The following is a 24,925-nucleotide window of genomic DNA, read 5'->3' as shown; positions in this document are numbered from 1 at the left end:
GGAGATCGATTTCGATTATCGTTTGTTTGCTAATTGGATGAGTGGCCAGCTAAATCACAAATATCCACACTCGAGCTGTCCAAAAATCCCGCAAACAACTCAATTTCCAGATATATCAGTTTCCATTGCGCTTATCACGAAGCAACGAGACCGCAGAGAGAGAGTGAGAGAGTGGGAGAGAGGTCTCTTCTGTGGACTCTCCCGAATTTCCACAGAGTTTTCCCGCTGCAGTAGACCCATCTGTAGTGTGTGTGTGCTTTATCAGAGTTTTTCGGGGCGAGCAGTGCTCGGCGGCGATCGTCTGAGTCCGAAAGGCACAAAAAAAAAAAATAACACTGAACCGATCTCGGCGTTCGTTTCAATTCCATGTCTGCGGTTGAATTGAACGGTTCCGGCTAACGTGCACGCTCCGTAACGCTTGCTATATCTTATCCGGCGTAAATAACTATTACTTGGGAGTGATTACAAAAATAATATATTATTTTGGCTTCAAGATCACTTGAGAAATTAAAAAAATATATATATTTAAAAGAAAGGAAATTACTCCTAAAATTTAAATTAAAGTGTTTCTAAAAAATATAAGTATAGAAAATATACGTTTTATAATAACAAAATATTTCCAAAAATATATAAATCTAAATAAAGTCTTCAGTGAAGTGAAATCTGTCTAGTGCTATAATGATCCTGTCCTTGCTCAAGGATTATCCACTCAAACTATAAATGGGATTATACCTGAAGACCTTTGGGAATACCTAAGCGGTAAGTCTGTTTTTACTCTAAATTCCCTCTCTAGTTTCCCTGTTTTCTCTCTTTCTTCACCCTATGAGTAGTTGCTTTTCGGGGTCTGGCGGGTTATCATCAATGGAACCTCCCCACATAATAGTACGAGTACGTTCTAAGTAGATTGCACAACAGCTGGTTGGCTGTATTAAATTTTCTAATCAGAAAACTTAGCATTGAAATATGCCCCAGTCTCTGTAAGTGTCGGGATCCAAAAGATCACTCTACACACCCCTACAGCATAATGCGATAGAGTCCAAACTTAAATTGATTTCAATTAACCACAATTGGAGGCTTTATGTATATACAACAGGCAGGCATATCTTGTAGAGGGAATAAGAGTTTTAAACGAAGGCAGTACCTAGTACTCCCTGTACTGTTTATATATATACGAAAATTCCAAGTAAAAAGAGTGACTGTGTTTATACAGTAATTAACTTTTATACAGAACACCTGCTTATCAAGAGAAAGACTAATCTTTATAGAGATTGTGGCAGAACAAGAAAGAGGGAAAAACTCACAAAGAAGTTTCCCTTACTTATCCAAGAGTTATTCCAAGTTTTAAACAAAATAAAGTATATTTATCCCGGCCATTCCTCCGATATTAAATGGCAGTTACTCACAATTCAGTAACTGTAGCTTAGGGCTCCACCGATTCGATTGGTTTGAATTCTTTTGTTTTTTTCCCCTTGAATCATTCCCTCTCTCGGGGGAACTGAATGCTTTCTTGATTGTGTTTAATTGAAATAAATGAACAATGTTTTTTTCTGCCTTACTTTTCGTGACTGTTAGTGCCGTTTCAATTTAATTTTTTTCTTTATGAAATAGTTTGAAAAGAACTTTACAGCGGAAATTAGAACGAAGCTGATAAGAGAGTAACACTTGACGTGTACTGATAACAAAATATATGGGGTCTTATTACTCAAGGGGAGTTTTGATTAATCAAAAAAAAAAAAGGGTAACCAAGATCTTTTGACAACACAGAAGTGATAGTAAAAGTTGTCACAGGCCATGTTTCATCATCACAGAAAAGTCAAAACAGATAAATCTTAAACGTGCTCGAGAGAAATGTGAATAAATCTTGGAGGCCCATGGATCACACACCTGTTGAGGTGGGGGAGGTAGTGCAGGGGGTGTCGCCCTCGCCGAAAGATATACCCTAGCCGATAATATGCATATATACGAGTGTGCCGACGCCCACAATGTGTGACAGGAACTATCACAAGAGCACATAAATCCATTCATAAATGTTTAGAATGTTATTAAAATATTTGATACTAATTTCGAGATTTTTTTTTCTTCTTGTCCATTTTTTACGGGCGGCTTTGTCGATATTCTTGTTGCGTTTGGTTATCCCCATAATCGCTTGCCCCCGCGAGCAGATAAATAATCCCTCGTCGTCATATTTATCATATCGGGGCAGGCAGGCAGGCAGGCGGCTCCGTATGGATCTCATGGATCTTTCGAATCCCGGCGAGGTGGGAGGTAGGCGAGTAGGCGACCATTCCAATCCGTAACCCATTTCTGCCACCCCATTCCGCATGCATGTTCCATTGTTTGTCTGCGGCAACAGCCGCTTGATTGAGCCTAATATATAAATAAATATTGGAACAAATGCGGCCAAAGTGGAAAGCATAAATTCTGACCCATACCCAGGCGATGCCACCACCTCTAAAGCTAATGCTGATTTTTCCATTCTGAAGAGGGGAGAAGAGATCTCTTTTATATTTCTGTTATATCGGCATTAGCCCTTTTTATGGCCAATTTTTCGTTGAATTTTGAGCCCCCTTGAGCGGAAGACAACGAAATTCCATAAGGTATGATGGCTACGCTTTCTGCTTAATTTTAATTTAAATATATGAAAATATATTTATAGCCATTGTTGCGGTCGCTGTCAGACCCAAAAAGAGTGTGGAAATAGCTTCAATATTTTTTTGTTTGATATATTTTCTGCCTTTTGCTTGTGTTGTTCTTGTTTTTTTTGCTGATTCGTACGACTGTCGAAGGTGGAAAACACTGGGTGGCGAAAGCATGCTCCTAGGTATTAGCTCAGCATATGCTTTTCAAGTGGAGCGCAACAGTTTTTGGTCAAAGGCCAAGACACTTTAGGGGAAAATACCCCACAAACAAAAAATTAATAAATGAAAAAGCAGCTAAAATCAGATCATGAATCATTGTTTGCAGAGAGCTAAAATGACCCAAGGTATTGTTACTAACTTTATAATTGATTACCTTCCCCCGTTGCGTTGCCTTTGTAAATTGGCCAAGAAAGAGATCTTATCGGTGGGCTCAATGCGTCTTAATTCCGCCACTTGGACGGGCTCTAACCGATTTGCCAATATGAATGGATACCGTCGTTCATCATTCCTTCTGGCAGCCGTTTAAGGTTTGGGTAAACACTGAGAGACCGTTTGCTGACTGGTGACACTTGATTTCCCGAAACAATGCTTTCAGCTGCGACAGCAATTAACCCGAATGTCACAAATGCAAAAAAAAAAAAAAAAATCACAATACTCAAGAAATTGCTCATGAGGTTGGGTTTCAATTTTCACAAAGCTAACAAAAACTACAACAAAAAAAAATATATATCACGCAAAGGCAGCGAAAAATGTTGCTGGAAACGTGCAATTTTCTAATTGCCCTTCAATGGGGCGTGACAGAGATATTAACAATGGGTTTCTGGCCATTTCCATTTTCATTTCAATTTTAGAATGTTACCAAATGTGCCTTTTCGGACCAAGATCATGTCAAGATATATATACTTACTATATTCCTGTATAAATCACTTTATGGCAGGGCTATTTCTGGCCCATAATCGATTATTGTTTTTCGACTTTTTCCCCTATTTTTCTTTTTGGCAAATTGCGGCGATTCTGACACATTGAAAAGAGCCATAAAAGCATTCTAATGGAATGTATTTCCCTTGATTTATTGCTACCCTTCTCTGGCTGTTTGATGTTGAATTAAAAGGCGTACATATTCTACATATATATAAACACCACGATAAGATACAAGAAAACAGACTTTGCACACCCAAAAATGGATGAATCTATCTACCTAGCGGTTTCCCAGTGACTCAGTTATTTCCAGGGCTAGTCTCTATTATTACCATTATTACCATTTGCAACTATTTCCGCCGCCGGTATGCGGAATCATCTTTTGTTGCATTTGACACTGATTGTACATTACGTATACGTAATGTGAGCCATGAGCATCACTCATACGCAGCCATGGCTTGAATGAAATCGCCTCTAATTCGGTTTTGCAAGGTGCGGGAGATTCGCTTGATTGGATGCTTTCAGTTTTTGGAACCCCTACAACAACCAGACCCAGACCCCCAGCTATGATCGGCATTGATCTTGTAAATCGCTAATTCGAAAATAAACGCTTTGACGCGCCCCATGCCCCCACTATTATATTCCCTAGTTTATTATTCTAGTTGCAGTCGAGAAAATAAACAAGTTGGCGCCGAAATTCCCCTACAAATCTCTTATTATATGTACAATATATCCTTGTATTTTATTTCCAACAGAGCATGGAACTGCATTGGCAGCTGCCGGCTATCATCGTGTGCCTACAGATCCTGCTAGCTGATGCCTTTCTCCCGCCAGAAGAGCGCAAGTGCAAGTATGCAAGGATTGAGAGGCTGCTGCGAATACGATGCTATAATCTGGACCTCAAGGAGGTGCCCCAGAATCTCAAGACCTCGGTGGAGGTGAGTAATGATCGGTAGGGTCAGCCATAGCTGGTGATCTGTAACTTAATTCAGCGTCGGACTTAGCCTACAGTATCCCCTGCCATAGTTGGCCTTAATTGGCTTTAATTAAAGAATAAAGAAGTTGCTTAGAGACTATAAATTCAGCTATATATATACTATATATATGGGCATTCCCACAGAAATTGCAAGCAGGCACAAAAAATACTGCCTAGTCAATATAAAAGCATGCAATTTCCGTGTGATATTTCCTATGATAAATTTGAGATGCTCTGTAGCTTCATTCACAACTCTATCACTTAATAATCTTGCAATTCACTGTCAATTTCTGTAGGTTCTGGATCTATCCTACAATCGCATCAAGAAGCTGAAAAGTGACTCGTTTCAAAAGTACACAGACATCAAGTTTCTGATGCTCTATGAGAACATGATTTTATCGGTGGAACCGGGAACTTTTGAGCCGCTCACCTCGCTCCAGGTAACAACACGACATCTAATTAATCAGCCACTATGACTCTTAATTATTTTAATCTTAAATAATCTTAATTGCCGGCCCTTGCAGGAAATAGATCTGTCGAATAATGGACTGACTACCATACCCCTAGAGCTCTTCCAGCTGCCAAGACTGAGAAATCTCTATATTGACAGCAACGAGCTGAAGTCCCTGGATCTGAATGCCCTAGAGAAACCCATTAGGGCGCCACTGGAGTACCTCAATATAGCCAAATGTGAGCTCAAGGAGTTGCCCGATTTGGGCATAATGCCAAGTAAGCAGAACTTTGAAAATATCACTAATTGAGAGGTCTTAATACATATTTTTTTACCCACAGAACTCTGGCAACTAAATGCCTCAATGAACCCCTTGCAGGACTTCAAGATCGATAGCCTGGCCAACCTGTGCCACCTCCGGACCATCGATTTGACCAAGACACAGCTCAGTCAGTGCGGATGCCAGCAGGTCACACAACATCTCACCATGCTCGGCGCCAGCCCGCAGTACGTGCCCGTTTGTATGGGTAAGTTTTTTTTGGATGGTTGGAAGAGACATGGAAGAGGGATGCAGCAGCTGCTAATTTTGGCATATGACCAACTTGCAATTCCATTTTCAGAGCCGCTCGACATCCGTGAATGTCCACTGCCCTACAATCGGACGATCCACTCGGCGACGTTCGCCAGTTGCCAGACAAGCGTCGAGTTGGCCGAAACGCGAAGTTTCTGGCTCTTCGCCGCCGGCTGCTTTGGCGGTGTTTTCGTTGTGCTCTTAGGTGATTAAATATTTTTATTATTTATATATAATATATAATTTTTAATGATCTGGTTTATTTTTAATCAAAAATATGGTTTATTTATTGCAGTTCTGCTCTTTTGCGTGATAAGATGTCGCCGGAAACGTGCCCAGAGACGCCTCAGAAATGCCCAACAACGCAAGCCGTTTGTGATCTCGCCCAGAAATGCCATTAACAATCGAAAGCCAGAGGATGAGCCTCTGCACTGTGATACTGCCCACGCATAGCATTGTAGTTATCTTAGTTACCTAAGTTTAGTTAGTTTTAGTGGCCAGCTATTTATTATACACTATTTAATGCCTTAGTACAACCGTCTGCCTAGAGAATTGCCATGAATATTTTACCAAAAAGCACCACAAACTAACTAACAAATCGAAAGATGCAATGTCTTGCTCAAATGCCACCACCGCTTAGGTACTTTTTTATGTAAATAAGTAACATAGAACTCGTAAGTCTGCAACAATCACGTTAATTTATAACGAATGACAATAAAAACTGAAGTTTTTAAAGGGATAATGTGTTTTTTTACTGAAGTAAATACGAAATATAAATTAAAATCAAAGGTTCCTATTTTTATCAATGTTTAAATTGGCGCCTTTATAAAAAGTGTTGGAAATAGATTACTTTTCAGAGTTTATAGCACTTAAATTTCACAGGTATTAAGTGAAAAGAGCAACAAATGGGCTAATAAACATAACAAATATATTTTACTTGCTAAGCTGACACAGAAACATTTGTTTTAAAATATTCAAACAATTTTGAAAAGGCTTAGGTTAGGGTTTAAGAAAAATTTTAATTATAAAAAAATTTTAATAAATTTTTTAACTGATAAAAACTAACACAGAACTTGTTTTAAATTAAACAAGAAAGGAAGCTAACTTCGGCACGCCGAAGTTTGTATACCCTTGCAGATTGGTTTCGATGTTTATATTATAGATTTAAATTCTGAAAACACTCACCAAACAGAGTTTCATTACATTTTACCTATACTTATTATGTTTACAGTTTGAAAGTTACAGTTTTACATTCCCAGTTTTACATTTTCTCTACATCTACCGATCGGTTTATATGGCAGCTATATGATATAGTTGTCCGATTTTTATAAAATTTATACCATAATTCTAGAATAATAAAAAAAGCTTATATCTCAGAGTAGATAAACATACGTTGAAAAACAACGAAACTATAATTTTTTATCTATTTATTTCTCGACCGTTCCTATGGCAGCTATATCATATAGTCGACCGATTTTCATAAAATTTTTACCAAAATTCTGAAATAATAAAAAATGGCCATATCTAAAAAATGGTGCAAAAATGTTGAAAAACAACAAAGTTATAATTTTTTTCTACAAATATATCGAACATTTGTATGGCAGCTATATGATATAGTCGTCCGATCCGGCCCGTTCCGACATATATAGCAGTGAGAGCATATAGAAGACTATATGCAAAGTTTCATTCAGATAGCGTTAAAACTGAGGGACTAGTTTGCGTAGAAACAGACAGACGGACAGACGGACAGACGGACAGACGGACAGACGGACAGATGGACAGACGGACAGACGGACATGGCTAGATCGACTCGGCTGTTGATGCTGATCAAGAATATATATACTTTATAGGGTCGGAAACGTCTCCTTCACTGCGTTGCAAACTTCTGACTGAAATTATAATACCCTGCAAGGGTATAATAAAACATTTGATCTACATAAGTGTCATAAGAAATGCCTAAAAGCATGCTACATTAAGCAAGAACAACTGCAAATGCATTCGACTCTCAAAAGTAGGCAGTATTTTTTCATTTCCGGTCATTATTTTATGTGTGAATTTATAAAATAGTTTTAAATATTTATTTTATTCACCAATTGGACAGTATAATTAATGAAGTGCTTAAACTGTTCCTTTTTTTTAAACAAATTTCAAGAAACAAGTTTAACTTGTAAAATATTAATAGTTGTGCAAATTCTGAATGACAACCCTGTTGCTCTCTTCCTATATTCTCTTCTGAGCAAATTACTCTCACAAACGTCAATCTTCCTCCACTTTTGCATTGACTTTCGCACCTTTCATACCGGTGCTCTCTCTTTTTTTCTGTCTCTTTCTCTCACGCTGCCTCTCCCTCTCGCGCGTAACGTTTATAGCCGGTCCAGCAATAGCCGGCTAGCGAAGAAGCAGAAAAAATGAAATCCAAGCAAGCGGAATGCAAAATACAATTCCTTTGGCGCCTTCCTACTCACAAACATGATGTATACACACACGCACGCTCGCATACACCTAAACCAGAAGTGGTGGGAGCTGTGACGGCGACTGCGCTGCCGGTGGCTCAGCGGTGGCATTTAGGCATTTATGCCCACGGCTAGCGACCAGCCGCCTCAGATTCTCGTCATCGCTCGTGTCTGGCGCATCGCAAACGCCTCGTTCCTGTGTTCTCGTACTCGAATCCAGTGTGAAAAGCTCAGCGGGCACGCCCACCACCCACGCGAGTGCTTAAATCGAAAAATTATCCAAGAAAAGACCCCAAGAAAACCCCTAACAAAATGAGCAGTAAGTTGGGAGGAGCACTGCAACTGCAATTCGCAATAAAAAAAAAAAGAAATGATAAAAGAAAAGCGCAAAGCAAACGCAGAAAAGAGTGTGTGTGCGTGCGTTCGAGCGTGTGTGTGTGTGCGTATGCATGGCTAAAGGCTGCAGGCTGCAACCGAAAAAAAAGAGCCTGCCCCAAGTTAAAAGCTCTAATAATCCTCCCAAAAAAAACCACCCCTGCCCCTCTCACATTTCATAACACTCGCTTTGGGAAGGAGTTCCTCCTCGTCTGCGATTCCCAATCAAAATCATAGCGATAAGCACTAGTCCTACTATTCTATATACTGTATTTATAAAATCGAGCATAGAGCGCGAGTGTTTTAGCGACGACGAAGACGACCTTTACTGACCTTCACCAGCGCCTGCTCTCCGCGTACAGCCCACCGACCCTCCCCCTGCCCATGCCTAGCACCATTTAAATGTAGTTCGAAATACATTTTCAGCACGAGTCCATGCATTGCATTGGCATATTTGTTTGTTTATGAAAAGTATGTGCACGACAGAAAAATACTGATAACGAGCAAAGCAGCAGAAGCTCACACACATAACCTTCAAAGAGAGAATTTAAAAGGGAGCACTAGGAGAGAGCTCTCTCTCTCTCTCCTCACCGTTATGTTGGCGCTGCGCTTTGTTGTGACATTCGCGTGATTTTATTATATTGATTTAGCGCTTTCTTTCGGTGACCTAGTAGTAATCAAACCTTAGCGCCATTAGCCTTATCAATTTATACATAAGCATTGAAGCCCTTATCAGTGCGATTTCCGTATCTGCATCCCATTCAGATTTAGATTAGTGGGATGCACTTCGCCTTGGCATTTTCACACGCGTTTGCTGACGTCCTGACGTCGATCCGATCATGTTTGAAGCAGCCCCTGAATACTATACGTCCCATTTGCCAGCCAGGCAGCCATATAATAATTTATAGATGTATTTCTATTTATAACATCCGTCTATATGTATGCGCCGGGTGGAATTATGGCCGGCGACAGGCGCTAACAACGTTTGTCTGTTCGAAAATACCACTTTTCGAAAAAGTTTTCCACGCCCGAGAACATTCCTTGTGTCGCCGTCGTTGTCGCCCACTAAAAATGTTTTCAAATGAAATACAATTAACATTCTTAAGTAGCCAGATATAACAAAAAATAATGTTTAATACCACATTATTAATATTATTAAGGGATTTTTAATATTTATAGGTTTTTGGATTATAAGCATTTGATTTCTTACTTAAAATTGATTTAAAATCTAGCTAAAAAGATCGATATTAATGATAACTATCATTTTATTAATATTATTTAGTTTTAAATTTCGGTTTGACAAGAATAATGCTTAGTATCCTATTAGTCATAATTTGTATCTGAAAGCAAGGTTATTCATAAAATTAGTTATTTTTTAGGCATTAAAATGAATTTAGTTAGATTTTACAATCTTGTATTAATAAAAATCTATGGGTCAGCTACCTTATTTCATAATTTTTTATATTTAATATTGTTCTTCAAAGCCTTATAAGACTTTATCATATATCTTGATTCGAAAACTATTTAAGATTACTTTTTCTATGAAATCCTTATAACTTAATGCGACTTCAATTTAAATAATTAGTCATGTGCCTTATAGAAACATTAAATTATAAAAAATCATGTGTTATTACACACTTTTTTTAAGAAAACTGCATTCACCTTATCATTAAAAACCATTTGCTGACGCACTTCAATGACCAAGGCCTTACTTTCAATGCAATAACTTATTCAAATTAAATTAAAGGCAAAAAAACAAAATAATGAAATATAATTGCTTCTAGAAATGAAAGATAGCTCATCGTTCTTAAATATATATTTCCAAATTTTTACTGTGTGGGAGATCTCATTTTCTCTTTGTGTCCCTGGCTAGAAAACCCATTAAATCTGCACGGATTTATGCCCGCATTAATCATCAGCCCAAGGCAACAGCTGCCTTGAATTTTTCTCAGCCCGCAGGGATTTCCAGTATTTTCTGGGCACTCTCTCTCATATCCCAGCTCCCAGCTCCATGGCTGTCATCCGTGGTGATTCAATTTCTAAAATTGCTGCGGTGGTGCCTGTACCCAAAGCCAATGCATCGCATCGCCTACCAGCAGCAAAAACAATCTCATTTTATTTCACTTCACATTGGCGGTGCTATTTTTAGGGGACTGCTCTTTCGGATACAAGAGTCGAGAGTCGCGAGTCGCGAGTCAAGAATCCACAAGATACACACTGGCAGGCGGTAGGGAAAGAGATTTCCCGCAGAACTTGTTCCGCTCGCCTTGCACTCGCCAATTTGTGCGTTGGTGTCGCCACGAAGCAATTCCCCGATTTCCTCCCCGCATATGCATTATGCATGATAAGTGCAGTGCAACTTCGATAACTTACAACATTGATATAACAATTAAAATTTCAAAAATCCATTTTAAATCATTTAGATATTATTTTTATCATTTAGATTAAATAACTCTTTAAACCTTTGTAATATTTTATTTTTCAAGTGTTGAGTAGTTCTATTTAGGCAAGTTCAACTGTACCTTCTGCTTTATGCGCCGGCTGCAAATTGGCGCTCTGCTTCATTTAATCGGAGACCATAATAAACGGGTTTCCGGGATGATATGGGCGCGGTACGAGGCATCTCCCTCAAGGTCTCGGCTGTTGTCCATTCATCTAATTGGTGACCCCATTCAGGGTGCGGTGTCTGGGCCCAATAATCTGATCCGGGGCTCATTGCGGTATTTACTCAGTCACTTGACCCAGACCCCGAAAGCTTAACCCACGACCTTTTTTGCGCATTCGCCTTTGGCCGGGCGCTTTATCAGCTTTATTGTGCTAAGCATGTACGCGGATAGGGTGAAAGCCAAGGCGCAAACTCTCTCCGAAAAAGAGAGGTTTCACAGAGAGTGAGAGGTCGAGTATGAAAGAAAGCTTTACTTCAGAGAGAAGCTTATGGTTCCTTGCTCTCTTAAGACACTGGAAAAATATATTTCCTGAATGATTTAATGAAATTTAACTTATTTTTAGAATACTTATTTATTGTTAAACAAAACGCTTTTTAATTGAAAAATTTTTAGCGGAATATTTTGTAAATTTCCAATAGTTAACACATTTTTTTTTAGACATATAAATGATTATTATAATTGTTATATTTTTCTTATCTCCGCTTCAAAAACGTATTTTTTTTAATGTACTGACGAAAAGCACTATATTTAACATTTAACATTGTCTGATTTATTCTTTTTTAAAAGAGCTCTCCTGTCTTTGAACACTGACAAAAAAGAGGTAATACTTCTGAGGGGGATTTTCCCACAATCAGCTGTCACATAAATTGCTCATTTACTTATTCCTAAGTTTACTTATATATATATAGGTATATTTTTAAGGAAACTGTCGCGTCGCAACGCAGTCGTTTTTGACAATTTCAACAGTTGTTGCGAGATTTTATATTTAGACCGAGTGTTGTTTATTTTATTTTGTTTAAATCACCAAATTTATTTATGACGTCTGCTAAAATTCAGTTTCTTTATTGGTTTTTCCGCCACATTTAAGTTTTTTTGATTGTTCTGTGAATTATTTTTGTTGTCATTTTTTTGCACACATCCGGTAAGTCAGAAAGTTAATAAAATCCATTCTTTTTTGGCCGAAAGTAAATGATTTCATTTTTATTTTAGGCCCAGCGATTCATTTCACACGCACACACAAACAGAGTAGAAAAGAAAGCATCTGCGATGTATCTTTCACTCGCACTAAGAACACAAAAACCACACACAACACACTGAACACTACACCCAGACACACACACCACACCACACTTGTACATATCCGGCGGAGGATAAAGATATTGATATCATACCGAAACTCAGACCAAAGCAAGATCAGGCCAAGATCAGCTTCAGATCAAGCTCAGCTAAGGCTATGGCGAATGCATTCGAATGCCGCTGGTTAGCTCACTGTGTCGCAGATATCCCAAGGATATCCGTATCCGCATCCACACATCCTGTATCTGTATCCGCATCAGCGAGAAGGTAGTTGTTGTTATCCATCTACTTGTTGTATCCTGCGCTTTCACAGTTCCTTTTCAGTTTGCTTCTCTAAAACCCCCCCCCAAACACCATGTAAAACCGACACTATAATCTAATCTACTCTAATCTCTAATCTAAACTAAAGTTAGCTCTACGAAAAAACAAAAAAAAAACATTGTACAAAGAATATATACACATATACACGAACCTGTATATATTATCCAACTATTTTCTTCGAAAATCGTAGCATTAATACCCATAATAATAATAATTAATAATAATATTGTTCAAAATTCAATTGACCTGTGAATAATCAAAATTGGAAATAAAATAATTGTATGTTGACTCTATCTTAACTCTAATGATCTTTTAATTTTCAACAACATCAACAATACTGCATGGATATTAATCCATTAATTTTAATGAATTTAATACTAAGAAGCAGGGGAACCAGAGAGACACCAGTTACCAGATTCCAATTGTATAAAATCTGTTTCAGTTTATAAATTATGTATATTTTCAAACTAATTTTCCATCGAGTGAGAAATCTGAAGTGCTCATAATCGCCCCATATAACTGTATATAGGATAAGCTAACGCCATGAATAATTAATTATCTACATAGCTTTCGCCCCAAAACTAAATGCCAACTACGCAAAATTCTAATTGCCCGTTCGGACGCGCCTGAAATATGCTCGACTCTGCTCTGCTCTGCTCGATTTTTGCCAATCTTGTATGATTTTTTTCCGCTATTTTTGCAATATTCTCAATTTTTTTTTGCGCTCTAACAAAGCAAATGAAATTGGAATGCATGTGGGTGCTGACGCAGTTGGAGATCTGCACAGACCGCACTTGAACATGTGTGTCACACAGAGAATAATAATTGAGGGAAATTTAAATAAGAATTGGGTTTTCAAATTATTTATCTTGTTTCCTGAAACAAAGCAATGCCATATAAATATAAATGTGCCAAATTTAGTTAGTTTTTAAAGTCGGAAATATGTCTATATTTCTTAAAAATATATAAGGAAGCCAAAGAAATGATTTAAGATTTGAAATTATTTGGAAAACTCTCAAAAAGTATTTTAAAATTTTTTAAAATTATCTTATATCTTGAATTTTGGTATTAAAAATTGTATTCTTTTAGATACATTTAATAATATATTTAAAGACACAGCAATTTCTACAAATTTTTTTTAAAGAATCTATAAACTAGAAAGAATTAGTTTGTTATATTCAAAGAAAAAAAAAATTCAAAATTCAAAGATTCTTTTTAAAAATGACAATCTAATTTAAATTTTCTATTTATAAGATAAGATTTCTCAAAATATCTTTTATAAATAATAATCAAAAAAACACAGAGATAAACTGCAAATAATATAAGACTTTTCTTAATTAAAATAAATCTCTTTTGATAGATGGATTTATCAGTTTATTGATTATTTCTCTGAGTGCACCGCATTCTATTCCCAGCTTCGGCCACCCAAACCGGCGCTTGTTTATTTATAATCCATCTATTTTTTTTGCTGAATCCGAAACTAATAAATACCAAAACGAATTCTCTTTGCCAGCTGCTGCTGCTGTTGCAGTGAAACGTGCAATGCGAATGTAACCAATAAAATGTATCTACAGCTGCTGTAGCCACTGCCATTGTATCTGCACAGATTATTTGGATATGCAATTTAACCCTTGATTTGCACTTCTATTTCCGTAAATTAGAGTTCGCTTGGGTGACGCTGACGACAAATGACACGTACTCGCTGGGTGCCTTGGTCCTGGCCCACTCACTGAAGAGGGCCAACACTGCCCACCAGCTGGCAGTTCTGGTCACGCCCACCGTCTCGCTGGCGATGCGCGACCGCCTTAAGGAGGTCTATAATGTGGTCCAGGAGGTGAATGTTTTGGACTCACAGGATGCTGCCAATCTGGCTCTCCTGGCCCGCCCCGAACTGGGCGTGACCTTCACAAAGTTGCACTGCTGGCGTCTGGTGCAGTTTGAGAAGTGCGTCTTCCTGGATGCGGATACACTGGTAAGTTATATTTAAAGAGATTTGGAGGGGGATACAGATGAAATATAATTCAATATCCTCTTTAAGGTTTTGCAAAACTGCGATGAGCTGTTTGAGCGCGAGGAACTGTCGGCTGCCCCGGATGTCAGCTGGCCGGATTGCTTCAACTCTGGCGTGTTTGTGTTCAAGCCCAGCGTGGAGACCTTTGGCCAGATCACAGAGTTTGCCGTTAAGAATGGCAGCTTCGATGGCGGTGACCAGGGTCTGCTGAATCAGTACTTTGCCGACTGGGCGACGGCGGACATCAAGAAGCATTTGCCATTCGTTTACAATGTTACGGCCTATGCCTCCTACTGCTATCTGCCCGCCTTCAAACAGTGAGTATATCTTAACCACTCCCTATCTCTGGATAGTATATAATCCATTATATCAATTTACAGGTACAGAGATAAGATAAAGATTTTGCATTTCGCCGGCAAACTGAAACCTTGGCTGATTCAGTTCAACTCGGAGACTAAGACCGCCAGCGTCTCCTCGGAATATGCCCATGCCCAGGATCTGATCCAGCTGTGGTGGAACATCTTCTGTGATAATGTGATCCAGTCCCTGTCCACCGATATGGTGAGTGAACTGTTGAGTATATCTAAATGCAGGATCTTTTATCTTTATCGGACTTGCTGCCCCAAGACCTGTTTTCCCCCTTTGCTTACCCGAGAACTCTATTGTTTAACCCCTTGTTTTTTGCTACCTTTGCCTACGTTTCTTAACCCTTCAATTGCTAAATGCTAAACGATAAACGCCCCCAGCTAAAGCCAGGAACAGTAACAGTAACTAGCGATCCCGAGGAGGCGATAGCCCGCGGGTCTTCTCCCGAGGTAAGCAGATCTTTGCAGATCGCCCAAAAACCCATCTAGCACCAGATCTGTAGACACCCCTGAGCACCCCCTGTAAATATCTTAATTATAACGCAAATATTTATTTATTTATCCATCTATCCAACCGAGTAAATAATATGGCAAGCGAAAACCAAACGCAGATTCAATCTGTTTGCTATTTCTTGCCAATAGCTGACCTCGTTATCGTTTCACTTCACTCTAAATGTCTATTCTTCATTATTCTCCTAGTTTCTTATTTCGTTTTTTTATTTCTTTTAAAATTTTTATTTATTTTTTGTTTCGCTTTGCAATTTTCTGTTGATTTTTCCCCGATTAGCAGCCACGCCCCAGAGTAACCTCTTTTAGACGGACAGACGGATAATTGGGTCTCTTTTTTTAATTTATTTTTCTTTTGTATTTTTTTGTAATATTTGTCCAACTGTGTGTGCTATGTGTGTGTGAGTGTGCTGTGTGTGTTACGTTTCGTTTTGTCTCAGTGTTGGTGTTTCACTTTCTTTCTGTTTTTCTAATTTGCATCAATTTTTGGCCCAGAGCCAGTAAAATGTTTCGGTTCATGCCATCCCATAGAATGGAGATGATTCGACGGCTTTGTGGGCTTTAAAAGGGGGGATGATGCCAGAAAAATGTTCAACTGAATCATTAGATATATTGTATCCCCATAACACCAACGAACACACACACACACATGCACACACACTAGCATCTCTTGTACACCCAGAAAAAAATGTAGCAGGAAATTAAATAAAAGTTGAAAAGAAATCTTACTTTAAAGTATAAGTTTTAGTAAATATATTTGTTTTACAGTAAGGCTAGGGACTTTGTTAATGAATAGACTTAAAAGTTGTTTGTTTTTGTGAAAATAAATATAAAATATTTAAATAAACACTATACTTTCCTTAAAAAATAGCTAAGAAGGTACATAAGGTCTGTTATCTATATTATTTTGAACTAATTTTGAAAAGGCAATCTCTTTTAAGAAATAAAACATAGGGAAAGATTTAAACTATAGTCTTCTAAATATTTATATCGTCTATAAATTTATATTGTAGTTATCATAGTCCTCTTTTCTGGGTGTACTTCTCCCTCTTCCTTTATTTTTATCTTTTTGTTTGTGACGTTTTTGGTTTCTTTTGATTTGTTTTCAAATTGATTTACTTTTGATTTTCATTCTTATTCTCCAACTCTTGCTCTCCTACTATGTTGCGCATTCTGTATATTAAACAAAAAATATATATTGCCATGACTACTGCCACATGCCGAATTGCATTTATCGTGCCTGTATATATATATATATATCTATCTATATATCTAACATCGTGTCAGTGGCTATGCTTGAACCTAATGCACTCGCAAAGCGAATACGCGGCGGATGAGCAACGCCAGCAGCAGCAACACGAGCTTGAGTACTACCAGCAGCAGCGTCTGCACCACCAGCTGTTGCATGTGCGCCAGTTCCGCGATCCTTGGGCAGATTACTATGAGAATCTGGAGAAGGAGCAGCGGCAGGAGGAGCTAGAGCGCCAGCAGCTACAGGAACGGGAACGGGAGAGGGAGCAGGAGCAACAGCACAATCACAGCCAGGACAATGGGAATGCAACAGCTAATGAATATGCCACTGAGTGGCATCATGACGATGCATCCCACCCATCACAGCCACAGCCACCCACCAGTCCTACTCCCCCACCTCCACCTCAGTCCTACAATGCCACTGCCAATGCCGAAGACTCGGCATCCACAGATGTGAATAGCAATGAGCTGCACATTGCCCATCTGCCAGAACACGACTCCTCAGCCTCAGACTCAGTCTCCACTGCCACGCCCACGCCCACGCCACATCATTCTGTGCATAGTCAGACAGTAGAAAATGCGACAAACCACCAACCAGATCATGAAGTTGCAGCCGAAACGCCGCCTGAGGTAAAGGCAATCAATCAATCATGGCCAGCAGAGAGCTACACAGAAAAAATGGGTTATATATATCAAAGAACTTGGCTTTAATTTATCAGATTGAAAAGGGTTTTAATATAGCCTTGAAAGTTATAAGATGTGGTTTTAAATTGTTTCTCTTTAAATTTGAATATAAAAAACATAGAATTTATTATTTATTTAGTTCAAGAGAGTAAATTAAATTATTCTAAATATTTTTTGATACTTTAAAACTCTGAAACAATAAGAAATATACAAAAGCCCTAACAATCTGTTAATGCCAAGTCTATCCTACAGGATATTAATGATTTTTTCTGTGTAGAACCAACCCAACCTGTAACCTCCTTCAACTTCCAACGTCCCAAAAACCAAAACCAGCATCGGATATAGTGGTGTGCCAGTGCAAGTGCTAGTGCAAGTGATAGTGATAATGTAATGCCCTGGTTTTCCGTCTAGTCACTGTTTTGCATACCAATTGTCATTGTCGTCATCGTCATCGTCATGGTCATCGTCCTTCATTGTTCATGGTCCTTTTGGTCCAGCTCCTTTCTTGTGCTTGTGGTTCATGGTTCAGCGTTGTGTGTGTGTTTGTGTGGCCTGGATACGTGGCCACGTTTGTTGATTTATTATTAGTTGGCCAGGCACCTGGTCAAGCATTCCCATCATCATCAGCATCAAGGTCCTCGTCCTGGTCATCAGATTCAGATACAGAAACAGATTCAACTGCAGGGAAAGGCACTTCATCCTTGTGTTTGTTTGTGTTGCATGATGCTCCCATCTCCTGCTCCTCCTTCTCTCCAACTCCTTGTTGCATAGTTAAGCTGCCAGAAGGTCGCCGCGAAGGACACGAGTTGCCAACGTAAGCAGCCGGAGTGCATTGCATAGCAGCAACGTAGCGTATACGTGATTTATGCCTCGAGTGGCACTCTGTTGTCATATTAATCATACGCACCGTGCACAGCAACTAACATCTTAATGTTGTCTACGTATCATTTAGTGCTAATAAATGTTGTAAAACTGTAACTGTAATGCATGAAAAGTACTTCCCCCCGCACACACATATGTATCTCTATTGATTTATTATGCTTTTTATTTGAAATAAATTGAAGTAACATGGTTTTCGTCCTGCTTTTCAGGTGGGTTTGGCTGGCGCCCTGTCACAGCTGCGCATTGGTGAGCAGCGCACGCCGGAGCAGGAGGCCTACGAGAACCAGATGCGTCGCCAGTGCTGGGAATCCGGACAGATTGACTACTCCGGTGCCGATTCCTTTGAGAACATCTGGAAGAAGATCTCGCAGACGTTGGACAAGAAGAGCGAGCAGGACACCGAACAAACTGGTAGCTCTTAGAATCAAAAAAGAAAAACTAAAAAAAAAAAAACAAAGCAAACCAGAACAAACCACATGCAAATCGTTCGTTATTCGTCGTTTTGTTGACATCTTTTTTTTTGTAAAACAACACAGCACACAGAGCACACACACTAAACACGCACACACAGACACCAGACACCTGAAAACATATCCTTTACCTGAGGCTGGCTCTGCTGTCAAAGTCAAGTACTTGCTCTAATTGAAATAAGGTTCCAAATTCCCACGAGTGTCATAAATGCAATTTTTATTTGCCGCCACTTCAGCCTCCACCACACACATGGCCCCAAAATCTTGTTAAAAGAGAGGAGCAGCAGAAAAAAAAGCACAGAAATTTTAATTAAGTTTTCAAATTAAACTTTTTTGCACTCGCACTGCTCTCGACATACTTGATGGGTGTGTGTGTGTGTGGGTGCGAGTGTGCGACACACTTGGCACAGTTGCCAGCCAGCCAGTAGTCCCCCCCCCCTCTACACACACACACACACACTTGGCTTCGGCCACAAACTTTTACACTTCATTGTATTTTAATTGAAAATTTTTGTACTTTTGCCCTCTCTCCCTTGCTCGACTCTGTGTCGTGTGTGTTTACCGATTTATGGCGATGACTTTTTAGCTCATCTGCATCGTAAATCGGAAATCATTGTAGCATACAACCCTCCTCTATCCCCCAAGTGTACATATGTTTCCTTCGTCTGAATAAAAACCAAACAAAGAGTGTGTATAAAATAACTCTAGAAAAAAAAAAACGAAGCGAAAAACAAAATCATTTAAAGAATAAAAAAGTAATTGTATAAAATAAAAAAAAACTAAAGTGTTGTATGTGTGTTTTGAGTGAGTGTGTGTGTCACCCCCTTCGAATCGACAGCAAAAATGTTTGTTTGCTTGCCTGTTTTGTAAACTCTTTTTCTATAACTTTATACGTATAAAACCATTTATGTTATAGTTTATCAATTTTTTGCAAAAATATTGTCGTAATATTTATTCGAGAACAAGGAACTAAAAAAGAAAAAAAATCAAACAAAAAACCCACACAAACACAAACAAATTTTCTATTTACGAAACTCTGTTTTTAAAATGTGCATTTTTATTTTAGCTTTAAGTTCGATTAAGTTTTGTCGTTCGCCTTTTCAGTTGTTTACTTTTAAGCCATCTTTGAAATCGAAATCAGCCAGCCCCCTGGGAAGCATCATCATCAGAGCACCACCACTTTCATCCCTAAGCATCTATCAGGCATCTATCTCCTCAGTCACCAGAGTAGAGTTTGTCCAGGCGATGAATTAAAACCACTGTCCAATATCTCGTTACCCCCAACCACATTTGCAGATAATGATAACGATAGTGAACCTGCTAACCCACTAAGCTATAATCAATTGCTAAGCGAAGCCGCTGGCCAGCTGCTGCATCCCAAGGAGAGGGAAATGGTGACCAAGACCAGGGAGAGTGAGAATGGAACACGTCCCGTGCCTGTGCCCCGCACCAAAGCCGCAACTAACAAACTGCCGGCTAACGCTTCCGCATCTTCCAATGCTTCCTCCGCCGCTCCTGCTTCTCTTGCTACCTCTACTACCTCCAAACAGCCTTCACAGTTGCGACAGGAGAAGCCTCAGCCTCAACCACAACCGCAACCGCAGCACATCACCCTGCCAGCTGGAAACGGAAGCGGAAATGGCAGCAGCGTCTCCAAGAACGGCAAACAGAAGTCCGCCCGCAAGCTCAAATAGCAATTACTGAACCTGCTGATGCACTACAGCTGCCTGCCGCACCTGGCGTGTGGCTCCAAATGGCGTCCCAAATACCTATACCGACAGCTGGAACCCAAATTGGAGAGCGAGCCCCAACCTGTCCACGTGTAACAAAACCCGGAGATTGACAAGGAATAAGCGAGAGTACAAAAAAACGCATATGCAACGAAACGGAGAATGCTGTAATTAAGCTTATGAAGCGACTCTAAGACGAAGGGGTTAAACAGTTAACCAGGTCCTTGATTTTTAGGATTTTAAATTAAAAAAATAAACATTAAAAGCGTTAAAATGTATTAAATTAGATACAAGATTCAAAGTTTTACATGTAGTACTAGTTAGACAAAATTTTGGCTTGAGAAATAAGGCTTAAAAAACGACCCCCTAGGAACGTCTAAGTCTTAAAGAACGACCCTCCCAAAACGTCTAAGAGTCGCTTGACTAACCCCATCGCCAGGCTGCCTTAAATAGGAAATCCATGCAATATCGTAGACTTAGCTTAGGATAAAGAAAAGAAGCTAATACTAGACTTAGGCCACCGCCAAGTGCTTTTGTTATAAAATAACTACCCCACACACACGCTCAAAAGCTTGGGATCTGCTTAAAACACATACATAAAAACCAAATATATACTATACACACATCCACACACCGCAGAGCTACTGACCTCCGCGGACATCGAGGACGGTAAGGTCGAGTTCGACAAGGCGACGGGAGCCAGCACCACGTACAAGCTGATCGAGGGCGGCTACGAGGTGATCACCACCACACCCCAGCCCAATGGTACAGTGAAGACTCAGGTGAGAACCTTCTGGGACCCCAAGCCCGTCAGCGAAGAGGATCTGAAGAAGGAGCAGCAGAACAAGAAGCTTGTCCAGAAGCGTCTCGGCAAGGAGATACGCATCGATGAGCGCACCACCATGCTGACCCGCGCCATCGAGGGTGGCTACGAGGAGGTGTACACCACCATCAATGAGGATGGAACTCGCAGCATGCGCACCAAGACCTTCTACGATTCGGTGCCCACGGAGGTGGATGAGAACACCGCCGCCAAGCTGAACAAGAACAAGAAGACGGTGACGCGCAAGTCGTCAGTGGACTCTACCGATTCCACCGAATCCTCGCGCCGCATTGTCCAGAAGCAGCAGCGCAATGTGGTGGATCAGCAGTCCAACTCCACGACAACCTCGGAGCGTCGTGTGTCGGTGACGCAGACCCAGAACATCGAAATCACCGAGAACAATCGCACTGTGCGCAAGAACTCTCTGCAGGAGGCTAAGGCCATCACTAATACCACTTCCACCACGGCCACCGATGGCAGCAAGAAGTCCAAGAAGAAGCCCAAGTCCTCTGCTCCTCCGCCGCCAGCTGATTTCTTCCAGAACGACACCACTACGGTGGCCTCCAAGCGGGTGCCCGGTGGCGTTGAGTACACCTACTCCACGGAACTGGAGTCGGGCAAGACGATTACCACCTCGAAGACCGTCTACGAGGAGGAGGAGGTTGAGCTCACCGAGGAGGAGATTCGTGCCTACAAGAAGACCTTAAAGGATGCCGAGAAGCACAAGAATGTGACCACCACCAAGAAGCTCAAGTCCGAGTCCGGCACCAAGAAGATTGTGCCCTCCGAAAATCCCGGCGATGTGACCACCGTGGAGACCATCAAGATTGAGGGCGGCACCGAGTACCACTACACCACTGTCACCGCCGACGGCATCGTGAAGAAGGCCACCAAGACTGTGTACGATCCCGTGCCCAGCAATAATCCCGATGAAACCGACGAGGAGGAGATCATCGAGGAGTACGAGGAGGAGATCATTGAGCCGGGAGAGAAGAACATCAAGACCATTGAGACGATCAAGCAGCTGCCTACCAAGTTCGAGGGTGAGTTTTACTTTGAGGAGGAACCTTGAGGAATCCTTCCAAGATATTGACATTCTCTTTTTTCATTCGCAGAGGAAGTGACCATCACCCATGAAAGGAAGGAGAAGAAGGTAAAGAAGTCCATGGTCATAAGCCAGTAGAGATCGCCGCACACACAAAAACACTCAAGCACACTCGACACAAAACACTCATATAACTCACACACACATGGCACACACACTCAATACACTGACACCAACCAGCTTCCGAATGATGATCCAAGGCAGAGAAGGGCCCAGCGAAGATCCCAAGCTAATTCTCCCGACCATTTCAGCATCCTGTTCAGTTAGTTGCGAGCGGTCTTTGCACGCTACTCGTTAGCCTTGTTCTCAATTACTTTGCCAGCTATCTAGTGCCCTAGAAACGTATTACGAAATTATCCAAAATTTATTGCAAAATATTTATCTAACATTACTGTATCTCCACTTTTGTTAACTAAATTAATAAAACACAAGTTTTGGTTCTACTCCTGTTTTGGTTTCTTCTCGGGGCTGCGCCTGCGGCAGACAAGGGCTAGTAGCAGAAGGGGCAGCAGGATGAGCACCAAGGCTAGACCCACAATATCCAGGAGGTAGAACTGGTACCAAGGCAGCTGTACTCCAGCGGAGACTATGTGAGGAGCTCCCCGGTGCTCTATCACATAGTTTATCCAGTACATTGCCGTATCCATGGCGTTTAGGGGTCGATCACGGAATACTTTAGATGCCTGCTTCATGTTGTTTTTGTACTTGGGATTCTCGATCAACTCTAGCAGCAGACCCTTGAGCTCTTCCTCAGTGACTGTCCGGTAGTCCAGACCCAGTAAGTAGCCTGCCTTCTTGCCCTGATTGACGTGATGGTACTGATCACTGTAAACCGCCATTCCGAGCATCGGAACTCCATAATGAATCGCCTCTATGACGCCATTAGCTCCTCCGTGGCCGATGAATACTTTCACATTAGGGTGGGCCAGGATATCAGCCTGAGGCAGCCAGCTCTTTACTTTCACATTCGGCGGAAGCTTGACTGACTCATTCTCAAACTTCCACAGAACTCGTTGCTGAAGGCTGCTGAAGACGTCCAAGAATATTTTAAGCTTTTCAGGCGGCATTTCGGCACTGCGCACTTGGGAACCTAATGATTAAAGTTGGAATAATTTAAAAAATATTAATATCACTAAGCTTACCCAGACTGAAGTAGATAGCTCCATGGGTGGCTTCGTCCAGGAACTGCTTTATCTCCTCGGGCAGAGCCTTTGGGGGAAGAATGTGCAGTCCAGCACATTGAATCATGTTGTAGGAAAGGGGTCTGGGCGAGAACAGTGGCACGTGACTATTTAGCAGAACGGCGGAGATATTTCTCTCCAGCTCCTTTATGGTGGGAACTCTATCAAGGCTCTTGGAGAAGTGCTTTTGAAGGATGGCATCTTGGCGGGGGTAATAGGAGAACTCTCTGAGAAGATCTTCAAAGCCACTGAAGGCTACATTATGTATGCGTTCCCACAGAGTCATCTTGTCAGTGTATGGCAAGTAGACGTGGGGAACATATGACCAGGGAGAGACTACTCCAAACAGCTGACTTAGGTAATTGGCAAAGCCGAAGGTCGCAATGGTAATGATGGGTATCTGGTAAAGATGTCCCAGGATGAGGGCTCCCTCGTTGAAAAACTGCTCTGCCAGCAGAAGATCGTATTTCCCCACCTTATCCTTGGCATGGATCAATTCCTTAACGCCCGGCTGCTCAAAGGCAAAGTCCGTGGTGGCGACTCCCAACAAGTTGACCATTCGAAGGAAGGTCAGGTTGTCCACATCGGTCATCTCCAGCACGCTGTTCCTCTTGGTCAGCTCTTGAACTAGTATATACAAGTATCTTAGGCTTTTTATTTATATAGATAACAATAACACTTACTTTCTGGCCAGATCTCGTACGGGGGAATCGGAATTTCCTTGTAGTTTGGTCCCAAATTTTCCTTGGCCATGGACATGGATGTGATGAAGGTGACTTCATGACCACGTTTCACCAGTTCCCGAATGATGGCATTGGTAATCATGGAGTGGCTTCTGGCGGGAAAAAAGAAGGTGGCCAGGATGCGGTGGCTATACCCCAGGTCCAGTTGGAGAAGAGTCACCACACTAAGGAGCAGGATGTGCAGAATACTCGGTAATTGCTATAGAAATATGGTAGGTATTATTAATAAGTAGGGAAACTCGAGTAAAAGAGACTAGTTTTAGGATTTTGTAAAATTTTATAGAAACTATAATTAAATTTAATAATGGATTTAGTTTAAAAAAAATTATATAATATTATTATTAAATTATTTGCTGGTTTTATCGCCACTATATTTATTTACTTGTATATATGAAATCTTTAAATTATTAATTTAAACTTTTTAAAGACTTGTTATAAGCTTCTGTGCAAGTTTTGCTAACCATTTTAATTATTATTCTTTCTATTAAAAAGCATCCACAACAGACACGAACGACGACTCTCCGAAGACTGAAAACGGGTGATTATAAATAAGTTGCTTTTAACTTTCAAATAATTTCAATCGCTGCATTTATCTAAACTGGTCCAGAGTCTAGAATCATTATGACACTAGCCTACCTTTAAAGCATTTGTGTTACTAGCAAAATATCCACTTGTTAGGCATAACATAATCTTATCTTCTTATTGCTAACAGTATGCAAAATCAGC

At 40.4% G+C, this 24,925-nt stretch overlaps 4 protein-coding genes across 6 annotated transcripts; 3 read left to right on the top strand and 1 right to left on the bottom strand.

Moving 5' to 3' along the window:
- Positions 1-554: 554 nt before the first annotated feature.
- Lapsyn (Leucine-rich repeat activity-regulated protein at synapses) lies at positions 555-6,297 on the top strand. Its single transcript, XM_017177674.3, has 7 exons — positions 555-759; positions 4,313-4,495; positions 4,830-4,973; positions 5,058-5,262; positions 5,326-5,511; positions 5,605-5,760; positions 5,851-6,297. Exons 2-7 carry the CDS (start codon positions 4,316-4,318, stop codon positions 6,006-6,008), a joined length of 1,029 nt encoding a protein of 342 aa, XP_017033163.1. The 5' UTR covers positions 555-759; positions 4,313-4,315; the 3' UTR covers positions 6,009-6,297.
- Positions 6,298-8,185: 1,888 nt separating this feature from the next.
- Gyg (glycogenin 1) lies at positions 8,186-19,665 on the top strand. 3 transcript variants are annotated; one of them, XM_017177913.3, is made up of 6 exons: positions 8,186-8,327; positions 14,109-14,419; positions 14,486-14,775; positions 14,839-15,019; positions 16,618-17,211; positions 18,357-19,665. In XM_017177913.3, exons 1-6 carry the CDS (start codon positions 8,321-8,323, stop codon positions 18,567-18,569), a joined length of 1,596 nt encoding a protein of 531 aa, XP_017033402.1. In that variant the 5' UTR covers positions 8,186-8,320; the 3' UTR covers positions 18,570-19,665. The 3 variants fall into 3 exon arrangements, with proteins under 3 accessions (XP_017033402.1, XP_017033403.1, XP_017033404.1); XM_017177914.3 differs by lacking the exon at positions 16,618-17,211 and adding an exon at positions 15,205-15,273; XM_017177915.3 differs by lacking the exon at positions 16,618-17,211.
- On the top strand, positions 8,187-22,718 carry LOC108082495 (uncharacterized). Its single transcript, XM_017177916.2, has 3 exons — positions 8,187-8,327; positions 20,987-22,213; positions 22,286-22,718. Exons 1-3 carry the CDS (start codon positions 8,321-8,323, stop codon positions 22,351-22,353), a joined length of 1,302 nt encoding a protein of 433 aa, XP_017033405.1. The 5' UTR covers positions 8,187-8,320; the 3' UTR covers positions 22,354-22,718.
- Positions 22,716-24,886, bottom strand: LOC108082276 (UDP-glucosyltransferase 2-like). The gene is made up of 4 exons (XM_017177607.3): positions 24,836-24,886; positions 24,140-24,398; positions 23,418-24,083; positions 22,716-23,365 (listed from the first exon to the last, which is right to left on the bottom strand). Exons 1-4 carry the CDS (start codon positions 24,884-24,886, stop codon positions 22,716-22,718), a joined length of 1,626 nt encoding a protein of 541 aa, XP_017033096.1.
- Between the last annotated feature and the right edge of the window lie 39 nt (positions 24,887-24,925).

This window comes from Drosophila kikkawai, chromosome 2R (assembly GCF_030179895.1).
Source record: "Drosophila kikkawai strain 14028-0561.14 chromosome 2R, DkikHiC1v2, whole genome shotgun sequence".
In the NCBI taxonomy this organism is placed as follows: domain Eukaryota; kingdom Metazoa; phylum Arthropoda; class Insecta; order Diptera; family Drosophilidae; genus Drosophila; species Drosophila kikkawai.
The sequence above is the reverse complement of the archived record's forward strand: the minus strand, read 5'-3'. Positions and strand labels throughout refer to the sequence as shown.

Bases quoted from the DNA above. Each gene is read 5' to 3' on its own strand.
- LOC108082495 (XM_017177916.2), top strand. The intron at 22,214-22,285 runs GTGAGTTTTACT...TTTCATTCGCAG, and splicing joins GCTGCCTACCAAGTTCGAGG to AGGAAGTGACCATCACCCAT.
- Gyg (XM_017177913.3), top strand. The intron at 14,420-14,485 runs GTAAGTTATATT...ATCCTCTTTAAG, and splicing joins TCCTGGATGCGGATACACTG to GTTTTGCAAAACTGCGATGA. The intron at 14,776-14,838 runs GTGAGTATATCT...ATCAATTTACAG, and splicing joins TATCTGCCCGCCTTCAAACA to GTACAGAGATAAGATAAAGA.
- Lapsyn (XM_017177674.3), top strand. From the start codon at position 4,316: ATGGAACTGCATTGGCAGCTGCCGGCTATCATCGTGTGCCTACAGATC. The intron at 4,974-5,057 runs GTAACAACACGA...CGGCCCTTGCAG, and splicing joins AGCCGCTCACCTCGCTCCAG to GAAATAGATCTGTCGAATAA. The intron at 5,761-5,850 runs GTGATTAAATAT...TATTTATTGCAG, and splicing joins TGTTTTCGTTGTGCTCTTAG to TTCTGCTCTTTTGCGTGATA.
- LOC108082276 (XM_017177607.3), bottom strand. From the start codon at position 24,886: ATGTTATGCCTAACAAGTGGATATTTTGCTAGTAACACAAATGCTTTA. The intron at 24,399-24,835 runs GTAGGCTAGTGT...ATATTTCTATAG, and splicing joins GTAACACAAATGCTTTAAAG to CAATTACCGAGTATTCTGCA. The intron at 24,084-24,139 runs GTAAGTGTTATT...TGTATATACTAG, and splicing joins GTACGAGATCTGGCCAGAAA to TTCAAGAGCTGACCAAGAGG.